The 25,110-nt window shown below is 32.9% G+C and overlaps 2 protein-coding genes across 2 annotated transcripts; one reads left to right on the top strand and one right to left on the bottom strand.

Annotated features, from left to right (window-relative positions):
• The first annotated feature begins 2,852 nt into the window (after positions 1-2,852).
• On the top strand, positions 2,853-7,622 carry LOC112601891 (protein obstructor-E). The gene is made up of 5 exons (XM_025349754.1): positions 2,853-3,096; positions 5,056-5,283; positions 5,856-6,053; positions 6,327-6,519; positions 6,952-7,622. Exons 1-5 carry the CDS (start codon positions 3,048-3,050, stop codon positions 6,974-6,976), a joined length of 693 nt encoding a protein of 230 aa, XP_025205539.1. The 5' UTR covers positions 2,853-3,047; the 3' UTR covers positions 6,977-7,622.
• A 3,739-nt stretch (positions 7,623-11,361) lies between these two features.
• LOC112601682 (putative uncharacterized protein DDB_G0288537) lies at positions 11,362-24,554 on the bottom strand. Its single transcript, XM_025349415.1, has 4 exons — positions 24,376-24,554; positions 16,694-16,927; positions 14,529-14,717; positions 11,362-12,709 (listed from the first exon to the last, which is right to left on the bottom strand). Exons 1-4 carry the CDS (start codon positions 24,428-24,430, stop codon positions 11,970-11,972), a joined length of 1,218 nt encoding a protein of 405 aa, XP_025205200.1. The 5' UTR covers positions 24,431-24,554; the 3' UTR covers positions 11,362-11,969.
• Positions 24,555-25,110: the final 556 nt, after the last annotated feature.

The following is a 25,110-nucleotide window of genomic DNA, read 5'->3' as shown; positions in this document are numbered from 1 at the left end:
TATATTACGAGTATTTTGAAAATTTTAAATATCTAAGTTACTAATAAGCATTTTTTCTCAACTTATTAAATTGGTCAATAACTATACAATTTCAATAAATCCACATAATTAAGTTACAAAACATCATTACCTATGTGATATTTTTATGATTAAATAATGTTTTATTTACCATTTATATAAATAAACAACATACATTAGAAAAAATAGAAACTTTTACTAGATACAACACGATTTTGAAACTATATCATAGATGATTAATGAGTTAATGAGTATAAGCTTCATAATGAGTTATCCTACAATACTTTATAATTATTATGTGACACATATACTCAGTTTATAATATAACTATAGCTCATTAGAAATTTGAGACACGATTTTGTTATGACAGGGTGTATTAAATAGGTATAACGATTCTACAATTACATTCCATTAAGTCTTATCAAAGGTGTATAAGATATATAATCTTAATTTATTAATCTATTTACCTACCTATAGAAATGTCTAAATTTAAATTGTTAATTGTGTATTTACCGAAAATCGCTTTATCTGCTGCATGTCATGTTCAAATTTAATTATTTGTTATTTTTATATACTTATGGCATTTTTTTAGATTATTTATTAATTGGTAATAAAATCCATCAATATAAAATCCTAAATTCAAATATTTTAGTTAATTTAGAAAATAAACTGAATAAGTGTTAAGAATTGTAAATTGATATATTAAAATATTCTTACTAATATTTAATTGTCAAATAAAGTTCACTTTGCAATAAGTATGCACTTACAAATATTAAAAATTAGTACGAGATAAATGACGTTTTTTATACACTAATAAACATACTTATATTCTAAAGTACACATTTTTAAAATTAAAATAAATATATTTATCGACTACAATACTTTCTTTTGAATCTATTAAGTTAAAACCTTATAATTTGATGTTTATAAAAATAAATTATTAAAATTTAATCTCACGTTTTTCTGGAGCATATAAAAAAAAATGATAAAAATTTATTGATGTTGATAAAACTTTTACATTTTTTAGTTTTTATAAAAATGTATGAACTTGAAACAATATTTTACATTTAATATAAAACAAAATAGCTCACTTGAGAATATATAACGTAATTTGTATAAAGACATAAAACGTATATTGTTATTTTAAATATATAAGTGCAATACTGATACTATTAAAATAGCAATTTTAAACTTAAATTTATGAAACAAAAAATATATATTTATAATTTGTTTTTCAATGAAAAAATTTTATTTAATAATTAATCAATTTGTACGTAATAATAATAATAATTTATTCAACAATATTTAGATTGTAAAATTGTTTATGACTTATGCGAGAATATTAATGCCACCATCTTGTTTAGGGCGTTTGGGCACATTTCCAAACTAACATTATGATAATGTTAGCCGGTTTTCTTAATGATCATCGGCCTTGAAAGTCTATGAAATATAAAGAGAATTATGACGGGATAGAAACATTATGGAATTCTACTGAGCCATATTAATTAATCAGCAGTTGCTAAATTGCCCTTTATAAAGGATTTCAACATAGTCGTTTCAGCAAAAATTATATTTATAATAATAATAATATTGTCCTTTGTAAAAACAAAATCTTCATTTTATTTTATTTTATTTCAATAGATAAGTGAAACACGATCTGAAGAAAATAATGTTGCATCAGGTAATTATTCCAATGTAATTTTACTTATTCAAATATTGTGTTTTCCTTGTATTCTGTTTGAAATATGAATTTAACATAAATGTACTATCTTTCATAAATCATAATTTAATTTCTTGGGAAAACAATTAAATACTCATCATAATACCAAATAAATATAAATAAGTAAAAATTGATAAAACTTCGCACAATCTCAAATTTTGACAGATAAATGATTTCAAAAATGTCTACATTTTTAACGTAAATCGATATTATAAAATATAAATATTAACAGACGAATACTTTTTTTTACGTTCAATATAATTTCTAAAATAGCAAGTAAAAAGGAAACTGCAATTGACTTGTAAACGCAAAGAGGCATTCTTGTGTATTAAATAAAATATAAGAAAATAATAACATTGAAGAAATAACATTGCTACTTCTAGGAAATTTCGTTAAAATTGTAGTGTTTAATGTTTTGCCAAAAATCGCCTCGTAGGAAAAAATGCGTAATGAGTTTTTTAAAATAATTTTTCACGGTTCTAGAGGCCAATTGTTGAAACCGAATAAACGTTCACTTATAATCGTTTCATCGCTTATCATTATATCTATAACGAATATATGTATAAGTACATTGATTCAAATTTGCGAATGAATACACAACGAGCAATAATATTGTGCTTCTCGAAAATTACAACAATTTCGTATATTATACATATCGATCTCGCAAAAGAACCGTCGAGAACCAAAAAAAAAAAAAAATAAAATATATATATCGTACTTTAAACGGCCAATCGTAACGAAATCGTAGCACTCGTATTATTTCATTATAGTATATTATATTTTGTCGGTGGCATTATAAATCGAGAACATCGTGACGGCCGTATGTATTTTACGAATCGAAAACTACAGAAAATAAAAAACCGCCACCAATGAAAGAAATAGTACCTACCGAGAGACCATATTATTACAATATTATCAATATCACCGTAATGGCATAATATAGCATAGGTATATTATAATGATATATATATATATATATATAAATATTGTATAATGTATAATGTGTAACTATTATACATTCAACCGGCACTTCAGTGGCATTCGCGGCGGAGTGGTTCAAGTTCATTCGATTCCTAGCTACAGCGGCGGCGTGTGAATACTGCAGATTGGGGATCTGATTGGAGCGCTGTCGGTGAAAGGCGCGTAGTACACACGTACATATAACATTTGTCACGTGCGTTTTATTATTCTTTTTTCGTTATTATTATATTTTACGTACAACGCGTACAGTGCTCAAGAAGCCGCCGATTGTCTGACAGGTCGGATTTGTAAACACGCGTAGGTAAACACCACACAGACCGCCGCCACGATGAACGTCTTTTGGACGTTTTCCGCAGTGCTCCTGCTCAAAGCAACAGGTATGTAAGCTTGTGTTTTACTAGCGTTTATCGTATATTATCACCACTGTTATTACGGACCATCGGCAAGAATGTCATAGGTCCTGTAATATTATTGTCTTCGGTTTTGTGGCTATCGAAATACGTGGTATACAGTAACATCTATTTAAAAATTTGAAATGGCCGAAGTACGACCAGCTCTGCTTTTATTGTGCGGTATATACAACGCATACTGTATACGCGTATGCATGTGTTGTTTTATTTTAAACGTACTTACATTTTTCTTGTGTCATTTCGAAAGACGGTTACGTATACGATATCACGAACAAACAAAATAATTATGGAGATTCTTTTGGTGATATCCGATTAAAAATACATTTATTATAATGTACCTAAAATACATTAAACACTAAAAACATTGCTACGAAGCAATATACCTATATGTTCGGTTATCGTTTGGAACGTTGGGTGTAGTCGGAAGTTCACGATTTAATAATTTTCGTATAAATTATCAGTGTTATTATATTAATATTTTATAATATGCATATAATTTGGTTGTTATGATATTAAATAAAATACACTAGACAAAGCATAAACATATTATATATAGGTGGTACATGCAATAATTATCTACAGATGACCTAGAAAACTGATCGAGTGCATGATCGCTGCGCGTATAATATTTAATATACATGATGTGTATAAAAAAGAGTTAAAAATCGGGCGTTGTTGGTTGTAGGAGCCGGACATAGTTGTGGGGTGGCTGAGTGAGGACATATTTTGGGTTTAAGAAACGATAGACGACTAATAGAAAAGCGGCCCCGAAGAACATAATATTGTTATATTGTTACCTTACTATAAATCGTGTACCTACCTATACACGACACAACACATTATATTATATTAGTTGTATGTCAGTTGCATAATATCGTTATAAACTTATAAATAATAAAAAATGCATATATATATATATATATATATATATCGTGTCCGAGTTGTGCAACTAGCATTGGACGCGTATATGACAGATTGGAACAAAACCACTAGCCCGGAGCGTTTCATAAATTACTCCATACCGACAGCGGCCATTATGTTATATACGTACATGTACGCCCGAGAGACAGTGCGCACGCCTCGATATCGGGACCGCGATCACAAAATAATGACTTATATTATATTTCTGGGTTAGGTTTATACTTATAATATAATAACGATAATAATACTGTAATAACATAATATACTCTCGTGTGCGGTTTTCGCTCGGGTGAAAGTTTGCAACGCGCTCGCGATGCGGTTTGAATGGGTGTTCCTCCCCGGCGAAACCAGTTTGAACCGCGACGGCGGCAGGCTGAGGATAAATTTAACTCGTACCTATATGCACAATATTATATGAGCGTTTAATATTATATATTCGCATATACCGCTCTATATAGTATACGCGTGTGTGGTGTGTCATATACGTAAGTACCCTCATGGACACCCGCAATTGTATGCTGTTGCTGAGCTTTATACTCGCGTCATCGCCGAATGTGGGTATCGGACTCTACATCGACGCGATCGTTTGCTCCCGCCAAAATCGACATCTCTAAAGCTGCGCATTTAATCGCTCGTCACTTCGATGATATACTATCGTATTGAACGGACAAATAAATTCATACGTCGTATACAATCGATAGTGTCGTTGGGCAGCCATGTAATAATATGATAGTATTCAGTGTAGCCGATCGAAGTATGACGATGATCTCCCAAATGCATTTTCAAAAACCGATTGATATAATATATTATGGTCTACTGCGATAGGTCTTGGCCACTATAAGTGTAATGAACAGATGAATTTATTTAGATCAAGACGAATTCGATAAGACTATTTGCGCGTTTACATAAAGGTACAGGTTTGGGCTAGCATTTAGTCTACCTGCGTGGCGTCACCAAAACTTACTACAGTAACCTAATTTGTTTTTGTTTTTTTGCGATTCGCAGTGATCCAGTGCCAGGCATACAGCGCTGAAAGGTCGTCGCAATGTCCGGAACAATATGGCGAACAGACGTACGCCCACCCCGATTATTGCGATCAATTTTACCTGTGCACGAACGGTACGCTGACGCTAGAACAGTGCGGCAACGGTCTTCTGTACGACGGCAAAGGCGCCGCCTACCACCACTGCAACTACCACTGGGCCGTTGAATGCGGAAATCGCAAAGCCGAACGTAGGTAGCGCGCAGAGATGAAATATACGACGCAAAACTTAAAATATAATGTACACGTTTTGGGTGGTAACGTGTGGGTGTGATCCCGATGGGGGTACGGACAGGAAACGAAAATCCTAATCGGGCGGTTTAACACTTTCTTATCATGCATAACCACGAGGGGCGATGAAATAGAATACACTCGATTGTAGGCCAAAGTGCCTGAAGAGATCATAGACCGCAGAAACCGATATATTTTTTCAAAATATGCGGATCTACGCGATCCCTTCAGATATTGTGTTAGCCTAATAGTACTGACCCTTAATATTTGTACGTTGGTGCGCATAAAAGCGCAACCTAGGTACAAAGTCAAATGTTGTAGGTCCTTAAAGTGTTATTAAACATTCATGATGTAGTGATTATATAAGACACCAACAAATTGATTTATTAAAAAATTGAAACAATTTGGGCTCGTTCTTGGGGAGTGCCAGTTTTATATTCTTGGGAACCCTAGAGCATAGGCTGTTTGTGACAATCGTGACGAATTTATCTGTAAAAACATTACATAATGACATCATTATCGTCTTCCGCAGTTGTCGCCATCAGTTCTCCCGGATGTGAATACCAATTCGGTCTGTATTCGGACGGTTCCGCTTGCAGCACCAACTACGTTAAATGCGAACACGGATCGCCATACTCGCTGCCCTGCGAACCTGGACTGGCTTACGACGACAGGATCAAAAAGTGCAACTGGCCCGATGAGCTCGTCGACGTTGGATGCAACCCAGCAGGTGCTCGAAATTCTCGTTTCTCGCCCAAGCGCATATTATAATTACAATATGGTAATATCACGCGCACCGAGTCGAATTTACCCTTTTAATAACTTGAGATGGCAAGCAAAACCATTATAATTTTAAGCTGAAATTTACAGTAAGCTCATACCGTACCTACATAATAATTGTAAATCCGTCTTTGGTCGTGAACGCGGGGTATTAGGATATAAATCGAACAATGTTGTTCGAACAATGTATCGAATTACGTTTTGATTTTTCTTTTCCGCGCAGACATAATTGGATTCAGCTGCCCGGACAAGGTGGACCCGCACTCGGTGTCGGCCAAATTCGAACCGTACCCGAGATTCGCCCTCCCCGGAGACCCTCACAGGCTCATCACGTGCGTGAATGGACATCCGAGATTGATAAGCTGCGGTGAAGACAGCGTTGTGGACGAATCGTCGTTGACGTGTGTCGAAAAAGGGTAAGTGTACACGTCATTAAATATTATTGTTCGCTATTTGCGCAATTATTACTCACCGAATTAAACATAATTCTCCATAATAGAAATTTAATATATTCTATAATTATCCGATCGAACAATCTAGACGTGATACGTTAAACCATAGTATTTATTTATCACATTGTTGAATATTGATTTAAACTTTAAAATAAAATATTATGTTCGTAACGTTTTCTGCTGATTTATTGTTTCGGTTTTTAAACGTAACGATCGATTAGTCCGTATAATATCTGTCACATTTTTACGAGTTTAATGTTTATTGCTCCTCATTTTTTTTTTTTTTATTTCACTCGCTGTCGGTTTGATTTTAAAATATAACATAACAGAATAGAAAAAAGTCCTATCTCCATCTCAATGTTGAAAAATAATTGAGTGTATTTTTTTCTGTTGCAGGTCTCATTACAGAAAGAGAAAGTAAATCATATCATCGTTTATCCATTAGTGTCATGTTTAAAGTGTACATTTTCACATAAAACACATATTGTACAAATCATTGAACGACATTGGCACTGTGGCATTGTTACATGAAAACATATAAAAATAATTTTTCTGGATTGTTATTTATGCCAAATTAATAGTTATAAAAAAAAATTAAAAAAAGTTTCCAATTAATCGTTGTTATATTATTGTTATTATTAAATTGTAACTTAAAAACTCCATATTACACCTCTATAAATAAGTCAATAGTAAATCAATAATATTAATGGATAAGTATTGATGTATCGTAGAAGTGTTGAATTAAGTAAAAAATTAAAACCACTCTGTATCTTATAACAGTTATTATTTAAATAACATCAGAAATGATTTTTATTTCTACATTAATACGGTGAAATAAAACCAAACAATAGTTTATTTATTACGTAGGTATTAAGTCAGTATATATCTGTGCCTAAAAACGTCAATCCAATACCAAAATATGGTATGGAAACTATTTTTATCGATACATTTTTAGAAAATTATGACGCATACTTATCAGTGGCGTAGTCGAGTAAATACAATTTTACCCGCTTGCGTAATTTTTTTTAACCTTTTTATGTAATTTATTTAGGTATGGTTATTTTTGTGTCTCATAATTAATTTAAAATTCGTGTTTATATTTAAAACTAATTGATAATATTATTACTTCTAATACGTACTTAGGTATATATACTTAAATACTTTAATTAAATGGTTTTAATAAAAAATAAATTTAAACAAAACAACAATTGTTAATTTTTTTTGTTGATTTTATAAAATAAAATATAACTTTTAAATGTATATTGTATATCTTCTTGGTTAGGGTAAAGGATTTAAATCTCCTAACCTCTAATCTGTATCTACATCACTGATACCTATATTCAAAAATAGAAACATAATCTCATACTTTTTTCGTTTAATTATTGAAAAATGCTTGATAAATCATAAAAAAAACATATACGTTTACGGAATAATAGGTCGAAAAAACTTCAATTTTATACAAAATATTTTTAATTTATTAATGTATATTAAATCTTTCACCGCCTAGATATATTATGGATAAAAACACGAGTTTATCGAAACGGTTACTTGTACTATAATCAATGACACAATAGAAAACGAGACTGTGAACTTTATTACCCCAAATCTCCATCAAACTTCCCCTCTCCTATTAAATCAAGTTTATACGAAGTAGGTACGTTTACGTGTTTATTGTTTATTTTTGAAATTTAAAAAATACGAGTAAGTGCAGTTACCGCTTGTTCTTCTCTTTTTTTTTTATCTCAGCTACGAATTGAGAGATTTATTTCACCAATATAACACACATCCAGATAACATAGTAAATAATGTCAAATTTAACTGAAATAAAAATATTTATACTTATAGAAAATATTATTCTACGTTGATTTTAATGGATATGGTATATTTATTATTCATGTTGCGGGATACTGTATCCCCCTTACCAATGGACATTTTATCATCTATCACCGATTGGACAATAGATAAAAAAAAAATTTTGATGATTTATCAACAATATACGGTTTTCCTATCAAACAGTACAATGATATACTAAAAATAGTAGTACGCACAATTATGGGATTAAAATGAAACCAATCAATTAATATTATATCGTTATGAACGAATCAAAGGTGCCTATAACTGTGATGCATTAATTTTAAGTTATAATAGCTAATAATCGATGCATATGTGGACCGACGCCGGAGAATACTCGTCTGAGCGATTTATAAACTCGGACAAATCGTGCGATTCGATCGAAGTACTCAGTATATAATACAATCATAACTTTGTACCATAGACACGATATGAAAACGTATTATGGATACGTCGAGGTCGTTTTCTATATCGTATTATTATGTGAACGTATTATAAAAAAATGTATTACGTCATCATTGGAACGCCTCGACAGACTATACTGACACGTGACATAGGGTTTGGGTTTATTATATAAATTTTAATCGTTTGACGCGTTAGAGATGTTCGGCCAAAGTAAAACTATTACCATAAACTGGTACGTTATTATCTACGAAAGAGCAGGCGAGTGTATGATGCATCCAGAAAATTATAATTTGAAACAGTATTAATAACATGCACATAAAGTTTTAATTATATTAATACTCGATGTAATCGTGTTGTGTAATAAAAAATCAAGATTTGGTACGGATTTTAATTTTTGGATCGGTAACTCAACTCTGCTTCAGATTAATGATATTCAATAATACCTATCGGCGGCTTTAATTCGATTTAACATAAACTTCGATGCAACGTTTGAGTTAACACAAACGAGAGAGACAAAAACCGTAACCATAATAAAAATAAATATTACTTAAATTATTTCACTATAGACGGGGCCGTCCATCGAAAAAGCAAAAAATAATCTCCGAAGGAAATCTGATTATGTGTACGATATTACTATACATAACAAAACCTAACACATGATTCGTTTGATTTTATGTGCGTTATAACTTCTGTTCTTTTATTATTTTGTGTGAACTCTGGCACAATCAAAAAATACATTCTATTTGAAAAAGAAACACGAGATAACAAGGACTTAATGCAATTAAATAATAATCTACGTACTGTTCGGTTTTCAGCGGCGTTTCGGATATGCAATACGCAATTCACATACGCCAGTAATATTGTGGACTATGGTATGTTGAATTCATTTTAATATTCGAATAGAGATTATTTACCTTTGTATTTTAAATTTTGAGCGGAACGACGAGTGTATAGATTTAACAATGATTTGAGTTTTTTTTTTTGTGTTTAATATTATTTTCATTATTTCTTTTTGGCGTGTCATCAATTATTGACACAGTAAAATATTTCAACCTTCAACTTTGAAAGTGGTTATCGGAAGCAAATTTGATCTATCGTCATGGATAATCGGTAAATAAATAAATAAGATTTTGGCTCTACCAAAAAGCTTGATAATTCAATACAAGATCTAAATTGTTCCAAAGCAATTTAAAAATATATTGGCACGATTCTTTCTAAGCCTTTAAAGTTCAAACTTTGACATCAGTTATACGCTAAATATAAGATTTCTAATAGAAACATAAATTCTAAAAAATGAAAATGCAAAGTTTCAAAGATATTTTAAATTCAATTTCGACAAACTTTACGAGTAATATTGAATATATAATGGATATGTCAATTCAAAAAAAAAAAATAAAATAAAATATTAGTATTATTCGTATAAAAACATATGTATAAATATATATGGTATATTAGTATATTATATACAATATACCATATAGTATGCGATTAGTTTTCGGCAAATATTAATTAGTAATCACTAATCAAAAAACTTACTACTAAAACAACATTCCTAATACGTTTTTCAGATCGTCTTGGAAAACATAAACATTATTTTGATATAAAACGACAAAAATATTTTTACTCTTGACTACAGTCAACTTTATATTGCTCACTTTGATATCGTTATAATGCAGATTGCAGTCGCAGACACTGTTTGACAATAAACTCGTATTTAATAAAGTGATGTTTTTTGTTTTTTTGGTTTAATAACAGTACACCGAGATCATTTAATCGATAATCGGAATCTCTTGTAAACCAACACGTTATAATATCTCATATCAGAGAATGTGTTATTGCTATATTCAATAGTCAACTTGTGCTAAGTGATTAAAAAAATAATAAATGCATTCGTTTATTTTAATTGCAAATATTGTAATTAATAATACACGCATTATAATGTTATAATTTCTTAAATGTATATCAACACTATATTATGGAAAATAAGTGCTCAGCGTACAATATTATATTTTATTTTATATATTATACTAAATATTAAAACTTACCTTTAAATGGCAATATTATATATCTTAATAAAAAACAATAATGTAACTCTAATATAATCTCTATTACAATAGCAATGTTTATAAAAAAAATAATTGTAAAAATGTTGTACGACAATATAAATACATTATATATATTTTTATACGTACGAGAATATATTATAATATAATATATTAATTATATTTGACGGAGACAGTAGTACAAACATTTAAACTTATTAAGTTATTGTTTATCATTAGAAAATAAAATGCGTTATAAACTCAGTCCTTTGGCAAGCAATTTCAATTTTGTATCAACACGAATAACATCTAAACATTACACTCTTAAAAGTATACTATTATTTTAATATCATATCATGAATATGTTAAACAAAGCGATGTTACGAGGATGCCCGACGCACACATGTCGTGTTTGTTGAATTTGTTTCATTCGACGGGTTTTAGCAAATGTTTTAAAATATATTTTTATTGACGCTAATGAAATGGTATACAGACAATTTATTTTGAAAAAATAACCCATAGATACGACCTTTAGACGTAGTTTACTGACTGTATACCTACAAGGCTACGAATATAAAGAAACTGAAAAAAGGCGTAGTTTTCAAAACGGACCCCACATAACTGATACGGAAATCGAGTGGATCTGAAATATATCGATAATCAAGAGAAACGATTCGTCGACGGTCACCGCATACGTCTTTTTATATTACGTATCTGTGAAATGGATGTCGACAAAAACATATTTTCAGACTCTCGATCGCAGCTACCGAATGCGCGATTTCTCGACGAAACTCGATACGATGATTGACGTGTAGTTTACGTGGTGATCATTATGCGGCATCGGATACCCTCGAAAAATCGCCTAAAACTAACGGAAAATAAAATCGAAAAATCGACGTTTTATTGTAGACAGTTAAGTAGGTAGGTAAGTATAGGTGGGTATTCGAATTTCGCGAACAAAATCATTTCTGACGGAGGTATCGAATTTGATTGTATTTTCGATGTAGGTGCTATATAATATTCGTTTTCGTTTTGAACTATATATTCTAATAATATACTAAATGTGTAGATGTGTGTAGGTGTGTCGACGTTAGTTGTACAGTGCAATGATTGTGTTTAGTGTTCGGAAAACGCGACCGGTACGTCGACGTCGTCACCGACATCGTCTTCGGCGCCGCCGTACGATACCGGAGTGTTTTCTCTCCTCTGCACGGTGTGCTGTTGCTGGTGTTGCACCGGCAATGGAGGCAGTTGGAACTGTTGTGGTTGGGCCCGCTGTTGTGGCACGAACTGTTGCTGTTGCTGCTGCTGTTGTTGTTGCTGTTGTGGCACAAACTGTTGCTGTTGTTGCTGCTGTTGTGGTTGTTGGACAGTCCTAGCCGCGGGCTGTTGGAACTGAGCCCGTTGTTGCTGTTGGAACTGTTGTTGCTGTTGTTGCGCAGCGACGGGCAATTGTTGTTGTTGTTGTGGTTGTTGCTGCTGCTGCTGCTGCTGCTGTCTCTGCTGCGGCTGACCACCTTGCCGCTGGTGAAGTTGCGGTTGCTGCTGTTGCTGTTGTTGTTGTTGTTGCTGATTTCGCTGTTGCTGCGGTGCGAGGGTGGCGGCGGCCTTAGCTTGTTGTGGTACGTTCTCTTCACCGTCATCTTCGTTAGACGGCAAGTCGTCGGGCGACGGGGCAGGTGTGGTTGGCACCTCGCAATCCTCAGTGGGCGGCACAACGCATCTTAGAGTGCGCCTGTCGAACACCAACATGGCCGGACACCTCTGCAGTCTCGGGTAACCTCCCTGACACTGCCAGTACCTATTGCACGATTTTCCCAGTGGTACGTTTCCGTTGGCGTCTTCGTTGCAGAGAGCTAAAACGTAAAACGGTTTTTAACGTCATGCATTTACGTACATCGTAATAATATATCATGCACATTGTACAAGATTTTTGTAAACGAATAACAAAAAAAAAAAAAAAAAAATATTTGACCTGCGTGTAAATTAAAATGCAGGGACTACCGCCTGATTTCGATAGAAAGAGCGAGAGAGAGAAAGAAAGGGAAATTACGTGAAAAAGTAAAAATCAAAGTACTGGAAGACCCGTGCGTTTTTTCGATGATAGTAGCGCTCACGTTATTAGAAAAAATTAATTGTAATGAATTCGTAAAATCTGTCTCGAATAATTTTCGACCTAACTATATTAATATGTCGTTATTTAAATCTCGAAATTGAAAAAAAAAACCAGTATCTACCGCTTTTTGACTTTATTTCTACGGCCCATGCCCGATTACATAACTCCAATAATACGATACATCCAATCGTGCAATATACCTACATCATAAACGTATACCTACGCTCATATAAAGATACTTTGCATACCGATCGTGTCAAAGCGTGCAGTCAGTTAGTTATATAAGCCGATAAATAAATTCGGGTTGACTGTAACGGACGAGTGTAACAAGTGTTGCTCGTACAAGCTACACGGTGTCGATTCGTTGATAAATAAAACGGGATTTCTCTTTCAAATAGCATTTGATGATAAATTAATAACGAAATAATGACAAAAATTTACCTAATGCATACGTGCGCGCATCGTGTTTTTACTATAAAAAAAAAAAAAAAAAAAAATAGACGAATTTGGTGGTCGTGACGCAACAGCGGCAATGTTATGATTATTATTATATGACTCGCATGGACAACAAAAAAAATATTATAATATTATGTCGACATAAATCTCAGTATTTTTCGTCCGCGAACGAGTATCTCTTAGTAGGCGACGAATTTTTTTTTTAATAAAAACTACAATGAAAAAAAAAATCCGTAAACTGACATAACATGTAAAAGATTATGACTGTATATACAAGACCAGTCAGCGATATTATTTGTTCGGTTCTCCACAAGACGTCAATCGGTGAAACTGCGCGTCAAAACGAAACAGTAAAAATACTATGTTAAAATATTCTAGTTCCACCATAAAGTCCGAGTATCGGGTCCACTGCGAGCGCATGTTATATCACTCGGTCGAAGTAAATTGTATTTTTCCGACTATATTTTTGATCGCGAATTATCATTATGTAATTTACCGATCGAGCATTTCAACGGGTAGAACAGGTATGTTATTATGATAATAGTATTATATTATAATGTAAACACACGGTCGTCAATCGAGTTGTGCAGCCTGTACCGAACCCGTAGAGAACACGATCTTCCGTCGCAATATAATACGCCTCGTATGGTTATATCATCGATGACGACAAAATCGCCGTTTACCTACGCGCGGTGAAAGCTCTCCAAACGTGGTAGGCGCGTATTACGATACGTCATAAAACGCCATAGAATAAACTTGTATTCACGCAATTACTTCGTCTATTGTGTCGTGTCCAAAAGTTGAGTTGAACCCGACTGCCCTGACTTTGGAAATTTTCCGGTAAACCGAGGTTATTGAACGAAACAGTGATTATAACGGCCTATCAGAATATGACAAAAGCCATATGACGCATCAGAAGACGTGGCTGCGTAAAATCGGTTAAACGTGATCATACATGACCACAACCCGGCATACGGTACCCGATAAATGCACATGAGTGTGCAAATACTAATATAACAATCATAGGTACTTATATTTACAGTGCAAATATAAAGCCAGTGATTTTTTTTATAAATAATACATCACTGGCTGCAGGTACTTACGGTGTTTTTGGCATCCATCGACGTTTTCGGGCCAGTCGCAAGAGTGAGTTTTCTCGTTGTACAGCAACCCACCGATGCACAGCTGTTCGGTGGCAGTGCTATTCCAGCAAGTCCAGTAACGCGTGCAAGATGTCTCGTGACCGAATATTCCGTACAGCCAATCGCAGTGTTCCCTGGCTATTGGACCGTCTGTGAAACGCAATACGTACGGTTATAATGATATTAATCGACAACTACCACAGTATCAAAATTGCCAAATCTACTGTGCATATATTCCCGTGCGTGTTAAATTTGGGGAAAATCTCATATCCAACCCTGCAAAGGACCACGCTCTGTTAACTAGAAAATTATGTATAAATATACAAACAACTAACCTGTAATACAACATCTCAAATAAAAAACGTTAACAAAAATTGCAATTCAACTTCACCACCTATCTTGAACACCACTGAAAACCCGACAAAATCGCGTTCATATGCAAATGTAACACAGGATTACTAATCATTTAAATATCATCTTACTCATGTATAAAGAACAATAAGGTCTTATTTCTTAAATTTTTTGACCTATTTTAAACAACTTCTTACTACTGTCTCCTCAGACCTCACAAAAGCACCATAAAGTTTCATCATTAAATATAGACACATTACAACAAATTTGTTTTCGATAAGACACAATAACAAAACTCCAATAAAAGTTATTTTTCGTTGGAATTGTTTTATTAATTTAAAATACAATTGGTCCAAGTACCTATTCAATTTATTATATGACTATGTATGTTTTTGTTTTATAATTACATTAGGTAAGTACAATATACATATAACATACTTTAAATATGTTAGCCAAATGTCAGTCAAAACTTTAAATCTACATTCGTAATGACTTGGCGTATTTCTACGCCAATTCTAATATCATATTATATTATACTTGATAACCGAATTCAACTGATATTATGTGTCATATAGAACTTTCATGTGTTATAACAAACAAAAACATTGACTAGCACGCAAATATTGATTAACATGGACATCCAATGCGCAGCAGCGTATTACAAGTTAACTAACCTGCAGTTGTTATTTATATATCTGAGGGCAAAGTATACAATAAAAATTATCTTCGTAGGCCAAGGATCACGGATTGCAGACTTTGTTTTAGCAATAACAATAATAAAAATAATAAAAGTAATTTAGAACAATACAAGACGCCGTGCGCGCGTGTTGTATGACGATTATAATATTATATTGTAATCGGTTCAAATAGATTATTATTATTATTATTATTATTGAATGTACTATATTATATTATATTATTGACGTGGACATTGCGAGTTTCGTGAGGCGATCACTTGCCTCCTCGGGTGGGCGTCTAATCCGCTTCAGGCGTCAGCAGTATACTTTCACCTCCGCGCAACGACGGACTTGCCGTATAGCACGTAGCACTGTCGACATGCATAAGTTTAATAATAATATTAACATTATATGGCATTAATGCTGCACCTATGGAGAAGTCCATTGGCTTGGACATCGCCGGAGGAATATATTCGAATATATAACATGGAATAAAACGCTCGTGACGACCTGGGCAATGATGGGATCGTGTGTATATTATTATATTGGTAGGGTCCATCGCATACATTACAATATATAATTTTAAATAATAACCAGAGGCGATCGCACGGAATACCCGTATGCGCAAGAACGGACTTCGATGAAAAAAGTGTGCAAGCTCCGATTTTGGTTCATTGCTTTCAAATTTAAAGACACCGTCCCTGGAACAGTGTCTAGCTCCATCCTGTCTGGTTAGGTTAGGTTTTAAATCGTTTTAAATTTCAAAAAAGACTTATCAAATCATATAATTTAACGATCATTGAAAAAAAATACTACCCACGTTTAATCACGATTGAATTACCTTAACAAATGTGCATAACGGTTTTAATGGACTTCATATTCATTGTTTGCATTAAATCACACATAATACCAAAGACTACTCATTGTACTGTTTATAAGCTCACCAACACGCTCGTGGCCTGTAAAATATCTTAATTTTAAGTATAAACCATAGACTTTTTCTTGACTCATGCCTTATACTCGTAGGTACATTGCAGACTAGTAAATTATTTTATATACGGAATATAATATATTCTATTATTTTAAGGGCTGTCTTACTGGCTTGAGTTTTGCCCTCGCAGTAGTCCGCTCTCCATGGGTAGTCACATCCCTCGGTGACACCCCTATGTTTTCCTGCGAAAACCAGACCGTTTGGACAGTCGTACAACTCAGGCTGACCGTCCACGCATTCCCAATAACGATCGCAGTAAGCTGCATCGGCTACCACCTTGTTTTTGGCTTTGCACGGATCTTCCTGTACATTGGATGACTTCAATTGTTGCTGGCAGTAGCCTAAAAACAAAACACAGAGTTCAATGCGATTTATCTCGTGTTATTAAATCAACTACTCGCGTATTTTAATAACTAATATTGTTACTACACAAAAATTAAATCCCTGTATAATAAAAAAAAAAAAAAAAATCGATGAATATCAATTACACCGATTGTCGGTATGACATCAGTCCGTTCTAGGTGGTACACGGTATAAAATAATAACGTAACAATAACCGGTAACAAAATGATTGGGTTAACCGGTTTCATAATATATAGCCGTAATGGTATTTTAACACGTCGTGTCTTCAACCATGGACGGTGCGCGAGATTCGCCGAATTTTGTTCGATCGATTTGCTCGTGTATCATTGCGTCTTGCATAATCGTCAATAATATTTACATAATATATGAGCATAAAAAAAAAAAACTTAACGACGACTGCAGCCGCATATATATTATTATAAACGCGTATACCGAATTTACGAAATCGAAAAAATTTGTCCATACCGAAACTGTCGTACGTACGATGGCGTTCGATTTCGGACCCTTCGCTGTTTTTAATATTTATATACCAAGCACGATGGTATAAAAATTAAAAATCTCGAGGGGGGAAGTAACCCAGTTTTCCCCTTGCAACTATGCCGTAGCGATGTAAAACGATACATTTTTTAGGCCTGTACAACAATAACAGACCCGGGAGCACTGGTTTCAGCGCTACTGTGTATTGTATTCGAAATGGCTGTGACTTTTGAACAAAAACCCTGTTCGTGCTTTTTATATGGTTTAATAAAATATCGATAACTGTCATTTTTATTGTTTCAACGCGATATATTTTACAAATGACAGTCGGATCACGATCCGAACGCATACAGTGGAGATGCGACAGGGTAGTAGACGATTAGGCTTTTTTTTCGTCAAACCAAAACGACAACAATGAACGTACGCGTTGCGCAATCCACTCGCGCGTGACCTTTATACGCCGCAGTCGATTACATTCCTGTCGCAGTACATAAGCGCAACTCCGAGGATCGACTCAAGTCTTGGTACACAGTACACACATATACGTAGATATATAACACTTAATCTAGGCTTCGAATCCCACGGTGAAAGCAGCGACGATGATGTCGACGAGGAGATAACTATACACGTCGTGATCGGTTTATATTTTTTCGTTTTTGAGAAGAAATGACCGGGTTACGTCACTCGCGCCTAACCTTGCCGTCGTGCATATCAATACATCATCAAATTTCGCTCATCGGACGCTATTATAAAAATAGATATAGGCACACTGCAGACGGATATACCTTATACATACGTCGTTTTGTACCTCCACAGCATTATGCTATATGACGTACGTACGTATATTATACGCGCAATGGTTATAATAATAATTATTATTATACGACTATTATGTTTATAAATATATTATATTATATTAACGGCGTATAATGCACCTTTTAGTTTTTAGAAAGCTGTGGCGGCGACGCAGTCTAAGAGACCTAAGTGCACGGTACACTTACGAGATGTATACCACGCCGCCGCCGGGTCACGCAAAGAACATACCTTACAGATGCGTATCCTATGGAGCCGTTGAACTTTTGCATAATATATGTCTACCGTCTGCCCCGAACGGTCGACTTAACGTACACAATGGATCTATACATTATGTTATGAGATTTATATTGTACACACGCATTAGATAATAATATTTTACGATACGTAAGCTATATGTATATTCGTTCGTATACACAAATACCGAATAGAAAGCTGCCGCTGCATACGAACACAATGACGCGAGGGCGGAGGAGGGCGTGTCGTGCGTCGTTTTTTATTTATATTCTTTTTTTTTTGTCACCGACGTCGACGCGCTAATTATTATTATTATTGTCACTGCCGCCTCCGCCGCCGGACGGTAATTATTTTAACAATAACGTTTTATTATTATTACGATCTTATTGGTTCTCCTCTCTTGTCGTGCCGCAATTATATACATATATATATATAGGTATCGTCATTACCGCAATCTCAGTTATATTAGTTATTACGACGATCGACGTTGTCGTAATCATTGTTGTTGCTGTGGAATTATTCATTGACGTATTATTATTTGTAAAAGCGGAGAATCTCAGGCACACATAGCTCCGGGACAATAATCGCGGACAAAAGGCGGACACAGAGAAATTGAAGGAACTCAAAATAATTTCGGCCGCGGTGCGTAACAAATCGTCTTAAATACATATATTTCCCTGTATAGCGAGACAACAATACCTCCCCCGCCTCCATACGAGCACGCGTCTAAATCGTCTTCCACTCGAGGTCGTCGCCGTGACGCTTATTATTAATAATAATATGTTAAGATATACTATGTATACTTTATGTAACAACCTGATAATCACGTTTAAATTGTGTAAATACACGACGATGATAATGTCGATATAAATGCGACCATTTCGTAAAATCGCTCAGATCCACCTACGTTTGTATACAAACGACAGCGGCGTAAAATTTTTTTGCGATTCTTGTACCGTACCGTCCGAAGTACTGATTATGTCGTCGCCGATGCCGAACGAAAGAAAATTCAAAGCGCGTGAAACTTTCACCTTTTTGCTCGTCTCCGTTGAGCCGTCCGAAATCAAAATTGATGCTTTGCACTTGTTATACGGTTTACTGCGCGCGCGGTCACGCAAACCAGTCTGTTTCATACGCTAAAGCAATATGACACAATCGACATAAGTACCTACTCCGTTTTTATAATCACGTGTGACGCGCCACAAATACGTCTCTTAAAGTTTATGTGGTCCGAAAACCGAATATACATAACTTCCACTTTTCAAGTGTAATACCGAGCGTTAATCAAAAGAAAGATAAATATATATAAAAAAGGTGTATTATTGCAGAGAAAACTTGACCATCGTCTTGGTTGCGCATTGACCGTAAACGTGTAGAAAACTTAGAAAACGACTGCATCGACTTTCCTCTCGTTGCAGCAAACAATAATCGAGATAACGACCGATATTATGTACAAACTCATATTGGCTGTAGTTTAAGTAGTATATACTCTCTTTTCTCTGTTCGTGTTTATTAAAAACTGCACTTTTGAGTTAACAAATCAACTACACTTTCATCAGCCCGAAAAATTGTTTTCACTTTGACGACAATAAAATCATTATTAAACTCACCGTACCAGTGTTTTTGTGTTTTCCATGAACACTTGTCTGATGTTATTGTTTATCTTTTTCACGTATAAGATGTATTGACAAATAAAAAATTCATAGTTGGCGAGCGAATGGGAGGGACGACGAGAACAAGCGCGATGAAACACATGCATTACCCTGTAATTATATGATAACACAAGGGAGTTTTTTTTTTTCAATTATCTCGGATTTTCAAGGTTGTGAACGAATTAATAATAACGATAACAATGTACACTATGCACCTAACGTATACTGTAAACGCGTATAGTAATAAAAATAGAAACCGTCCGCGGTCTGCGGGCGGGAAAAATATATAATAAAAGGTCGAGGCCGACGCGGTCAGTCGTCTCTCGTCGTCGCATTTAATTGCTTTTTTATTATTATTCGCACAATAATACGCATTATATTATTATTAATAATCATAACTTTGCCTTGCAAGACGTGTGTGTGTGTGTGTGTGACACTATCTATACTAATTTACGCACGGACTCGTGTGAACACATTGCGATAATAAAGTACAATACATTATACACTCATAATATATGTATTATGTATGTAAGTTTCGTATGTGTGTGCAGGGATGATATTGTGTCCACGATGAGAATAAACGTACTATATTATAATTCATGGAATATATTACATATAATTTGCCACGATTGTATAATGAGAACGACTTAAAAATCGAATAGAAAAAATACCAAATAATAAAGCGCATTCACGATGAGCGTGTGAAAAAAATGCGCCGAAAGCGTTATTAAAATAAAAAACAAACCGGATTGTTTATATCTTTGCAATAGATGATTCAAAAATCACACACGAATTTGAATGGATTTCGCAATCCACCGGTTAATGTAATACAACAACGACAATGGTGATAATGATACATGGTGTATTAGTATTTACCAAACATGCTAATCCCCTTTTTTTTTTATTTAAAATCTATTTCAGTTATTCAAAAACTCTGTTTCTTGAATTTTTTAAGTACATCTAATATATTTTTAGATAGCAAACCATACTTTCTTGGATTTATTAGCTCTACATTTAAGAAGTGTTCTGTGGATAATATACAAGCTTCTGTTTTTTCAAACGAGAATCTTCCTTTCTACTATAAATTATTTAGTGGATAATTTCCCAAAAATTTTAACTTATCAAAATCAAAATTCAAACGAGCATTTAAATTATTTAACTTTAGGCACTAATGGTCTAAAAATAGTGTAGAAAGTACTATAGGTTTATAATACTATGATTAAATAATTCACAGAAAAAAAGGGTACTTCTCATTTATAAACAGAAATTTGTATCGTAACATATAGAATACTCCTTAAGTAGTACAAAAAATCTCAAGAATTTAAAAATATTATTTTTAAGTATACTTAAATATTCTTGTAAACATCAGATTTTGTATTAGTTCATTATTAAAAGAAAAATATGAGAATGAACAGACTTAGTGAAACGCTCTGTATAATAGTGGACTATAACTATGATATGATGATGATAATTATGATAATGTGCTTTCTGGCTGTTTCGACGAAGACACCTCCGCTGCGATTACTATGATATTAATATTACAACTATTACAATCGTTTTCACTGATGGTATTATTAAAATAAACGTTTATTGTCAGCACATAAATTATGTGTATAACCCATGCATGTACGTTGAATATTCAAATTATGTTAATAAAGGTCTCAAGTTATCGCAGCTAATGATGTTAAACTCCCAATAGTCCCTCAGGAATTGATTATCTGTTGGATATAATTCACGCTTTTTTGGGTTTTCGAAAAAATATTGATGGTAAAATAGGTTTGGATAATAATACTTGTAATCAGATAAATTAGAGGCAAGTGCATGAACTAATAGTTGGTGATATAACGTTAACAGTATGATAATTATTGTATCTACAAAAATAGTTTATATACCTCCATGATATAAACTTCCTGTGTAATCATGTTGCAGAAATTCTATTAGAATGAACTATGGCGGATTTCTAGCGCGCGTTAACGTCTAATCTATATATGTAGTATAATATATATATATAATCTTTATGACACGTGACATGTAGCTAATATAATATAAGATACACATAATATTATATATTGTGTTCGCTCGATGCGGAATACGCCGCATTCCTATAAGATCATGGAAACCATTAGTTTTTATTAAAAAACATGACGTAAAAATGTGTTGTACAGGAACGATTTTACGAAACCAGTCGAAAGTGAAAGTTTGCATCTTTGACAGAACGTTGTCGGATACAAAAATATATTCTTAATGATATTTAAGCAAAAAATGTATAAATAATAATGATATATTATATCCCACTCGGCTAATAAATGCACTATGTAACTACTTTTAATTAATTATGAAAAATACAAGTTAAAACTAAAGCAACATGCATAATATACTTTATTTTTTATTGAATAACAGAATATTATTTTTTTTTCAAAACCTGTAGTTAGCAACATGTTATTTAAAACCATTATTTTTTTTTTTTTTAGTATTTGAGTATTTTTTTTTTTTTAAATGTTTTTAGTATTTATAAAGAAAGAGAATCTGGAATCCTTACAATGTCATCTGTCTTATTTTAATGTATTCTTAATAGGAATTTGAATCTTGTGTGATGTCCATCGGAAATTCATTTCAAATTAAAATAAATTTATTTACGTTTATTAGTTCCACTTCTTCATAGTCGACTTTTAAAAAATTACCCAACTGCTACATTCAACACAGTCAATAAATAATGTAGTTTAGAACTATATTCTTATGTAAAATGAAAACACGTCGATATCAATTGTTAACATAAAAATATATAAAGGTATATCAACATATAGTACCTATATTGTAAACCCGACACATGATTATTATAAAGCGTAACTATATTACATAGTATTGTATAGGATTACATGAGTTTTTTGAATTGACAACATAAAAACTTGTCACTTATAAATTTAAGTTAAATAACGACGATTTTAATTTCCATACCGGTTTCAAATTTGTCATACGTTCACATCAGCAGACGGTTAATCATATAATATATTACCTCAAACAATGTTCACTACAGCCTAGACGACTTTGTATAAAAATAATGCTCCCGATTCTATAAAAAACTATGTACAATGAACATTCGTCGTAAATGAAATATGGTAAATTTTCCTTCGCCAGTGAATATATCTTCATTAAAAATTTTAACTATTATATCCTTGTTATTACTTATCCAAAATATAACAAAAATGTATTAAATACCTATTAAAATCATTTAATGGGAAATAAAGTAGATTGTTTAAATGTTTACTAAAAACATTTTTTTTATGATTTAATAAGATTTTGAAATACAGATCTATCTTGAATAGTAATTAACTACAGCTATAACTTGATTTTTCTAAATTCATTAACAATAATAGATTAAAAAAAAAATCATATTTAATTTTAACAATCATTCTAATCTTAAAATTATTATTATTATTATTATTATTTTGTCAATAATCCAAATAAAAAATTTTAATATTAATTATTCTTTGTTAATGAAAATATCAATAACTAATCGTGTTTTTTTTTTTTATTACAAGGTCAAATAACCACAAATATTACTATTGGGTTCAAACTAGAAACCATGGGGTAACAAAAAATGCAGTTTAATTAAATTTAAATTCTAGTGGAAACTAATTCATTCAATATATTATGCAAAATATTGAATACATAACTTATGATTTTTTCATTGTGTAAATTATTTTAGTTTTTTTTTTTTTTTTTGTTATAAATTATAAAACTATGATAAATGTGCAAAGAATGTTTTAAGAACTCTTACACAAAAATATATTACTAATCAAATTATTAATAAGTAAATAATTTCGTCAAGAAACAAGATTTACTATATTAAATGGCGCATACATCATATTATATTATGAAGTATAACGGTCAGTTCGTGGTTTTTTTTATTTAGAGAGATGTGTTGAAGTCTTCTGGAATATATGAAATACGCCATGGCAGTAACGAATATATATTTTAAATTGTTTCCGTATAAACTCTACAGTACAAGATATTATTATAACAGGAATAATCAACGGACATTCGAAAAGCAATTTTATACATTTCATAAGTACATAATATTGATACGATGTTTTACGGAATACTCAAAAGGTTATTTCAATCATACTTCGTAGTAAATATAATATTACAACTATATAACTCGTATGATTATCACCACGACTTACTATTAATCTATAATATAAAATAAAATTCGTGTATAAAATAATATAATAAAATTGTTCACTTACATTGTTGAACCAGGTAAGTGGTGAGAACCACCCAAAGACATGTGTTGCGCTTCATCGTTGTCGCGGAAATAATAATGAGCAGTAACTGACGGCGCAAGAAGGCGGTCGTGTTCGACGACGATGGACGCGACGTCGTACAGTAGAGAAGGACAAACGCAACGACGATGGAGAGGAAAAACGAAATATAATAAAGCTGAAGACGCGCCGCCTTCACGCGACGATAGGGAGAGAGATGAAAGTGAGAGAGACCTTGCGTTTATTATATATACACTTAATAAATATATATATAAAAACATACATACATAATATTATATGAATACAGGTGGTTCGCACAACACCAGATCCCACGGCCCATCTCTCGTGAATTTATTATATATTTATGTATATTTTTCGTGTACGAATTACTACACTACATAATGATAGTTGTACTGTAGATGTATATTACGTGTTACGCATCGCATTATTACGTGTGTGATGTTGTTAAATCATTTTTTTTCGAATTTTAATGAACTAACCGCCATACCGCAAAGATTTTAAATACTAATAAGTTCGCACTTTGTGAAAAGATATTTTCAACTTATCTAAAAACAACGTTCTTCCTGAAGTCCTGGTGAATTATTTTTTCGTCTCCACTTGATGAGAAAAAAATGACATTTAGGAAAGATATGTAGGTTGCATGCACGTTTCGTTCAAAACTAAAAAAAAAAAAAATGAAACAAAAATAATTGTACCTTT

Source organism: Melanaphis sacchari, unplaced genomic scaffold (genome assembly GCF_002803265.2).
Source record: "Melanaphis sacchari strain LSU unplaced genomic scaffold, SCAv2.0 Contig7_pilon_pilon, whole genome shotgun sequence".
NCBI lineage: Eukaryota > Metazoa > Arthropoda > Insecta > Hemiptera > Aphididae > Melanaphis > Melanaphis sacchari.
The sequence above is the reverse complement of the archived record's forward strand: the minus strand, read 5'-3'. Positions and strand labels throughout refer to the sequence as shown.

Bases quoted from the DNA above. Each gene is read 5' to 3' on its own strand.
- LOC112601891 (XM_025349754.1), top strand. From the start codon at position 3,048: ATGAACGTCTTTTGGACGTTTTCCGCAGTGCTCCTGCTCAAAGCAACA. The intron at 6,054-6,326 runs GTGCTCGAAATT...TTTTCCGCGCAG, and splicing joins CGTTGGATGCAACCCAGCAG to ACATAATTGGATTCAGCTGC. The intron at 6,520-6,951 runs GTAAGTGTACAC...TTTCTGTTGCAG, and splicing joins TTGACGTGTGTCGAAAAAGG to GTCTCATTACAGAAAGAGAA.
- LOC112601682 (XM_025349415.1), bottom strand. From the start codon at position 24,430: ATGAAGCGCAACACATGTCTTTGGGTGGTTCTCACCACTTACCTGGTT. The intron at 16,928-24,375 runs GTAAGTGAACAA...TTTTGTTTTTAG, and splicing joins CACTTACCTGGTTCAACAAT to GCTACTGCCAGCAACAATTG. The intron at 14,718-16,693 runs GTAAGACAGCCC...TGCGTTTCACAG, and splicing joins CGAGGGCAAAACTCAAGCCA to ACGGTCCAATAGCCAGGGAA.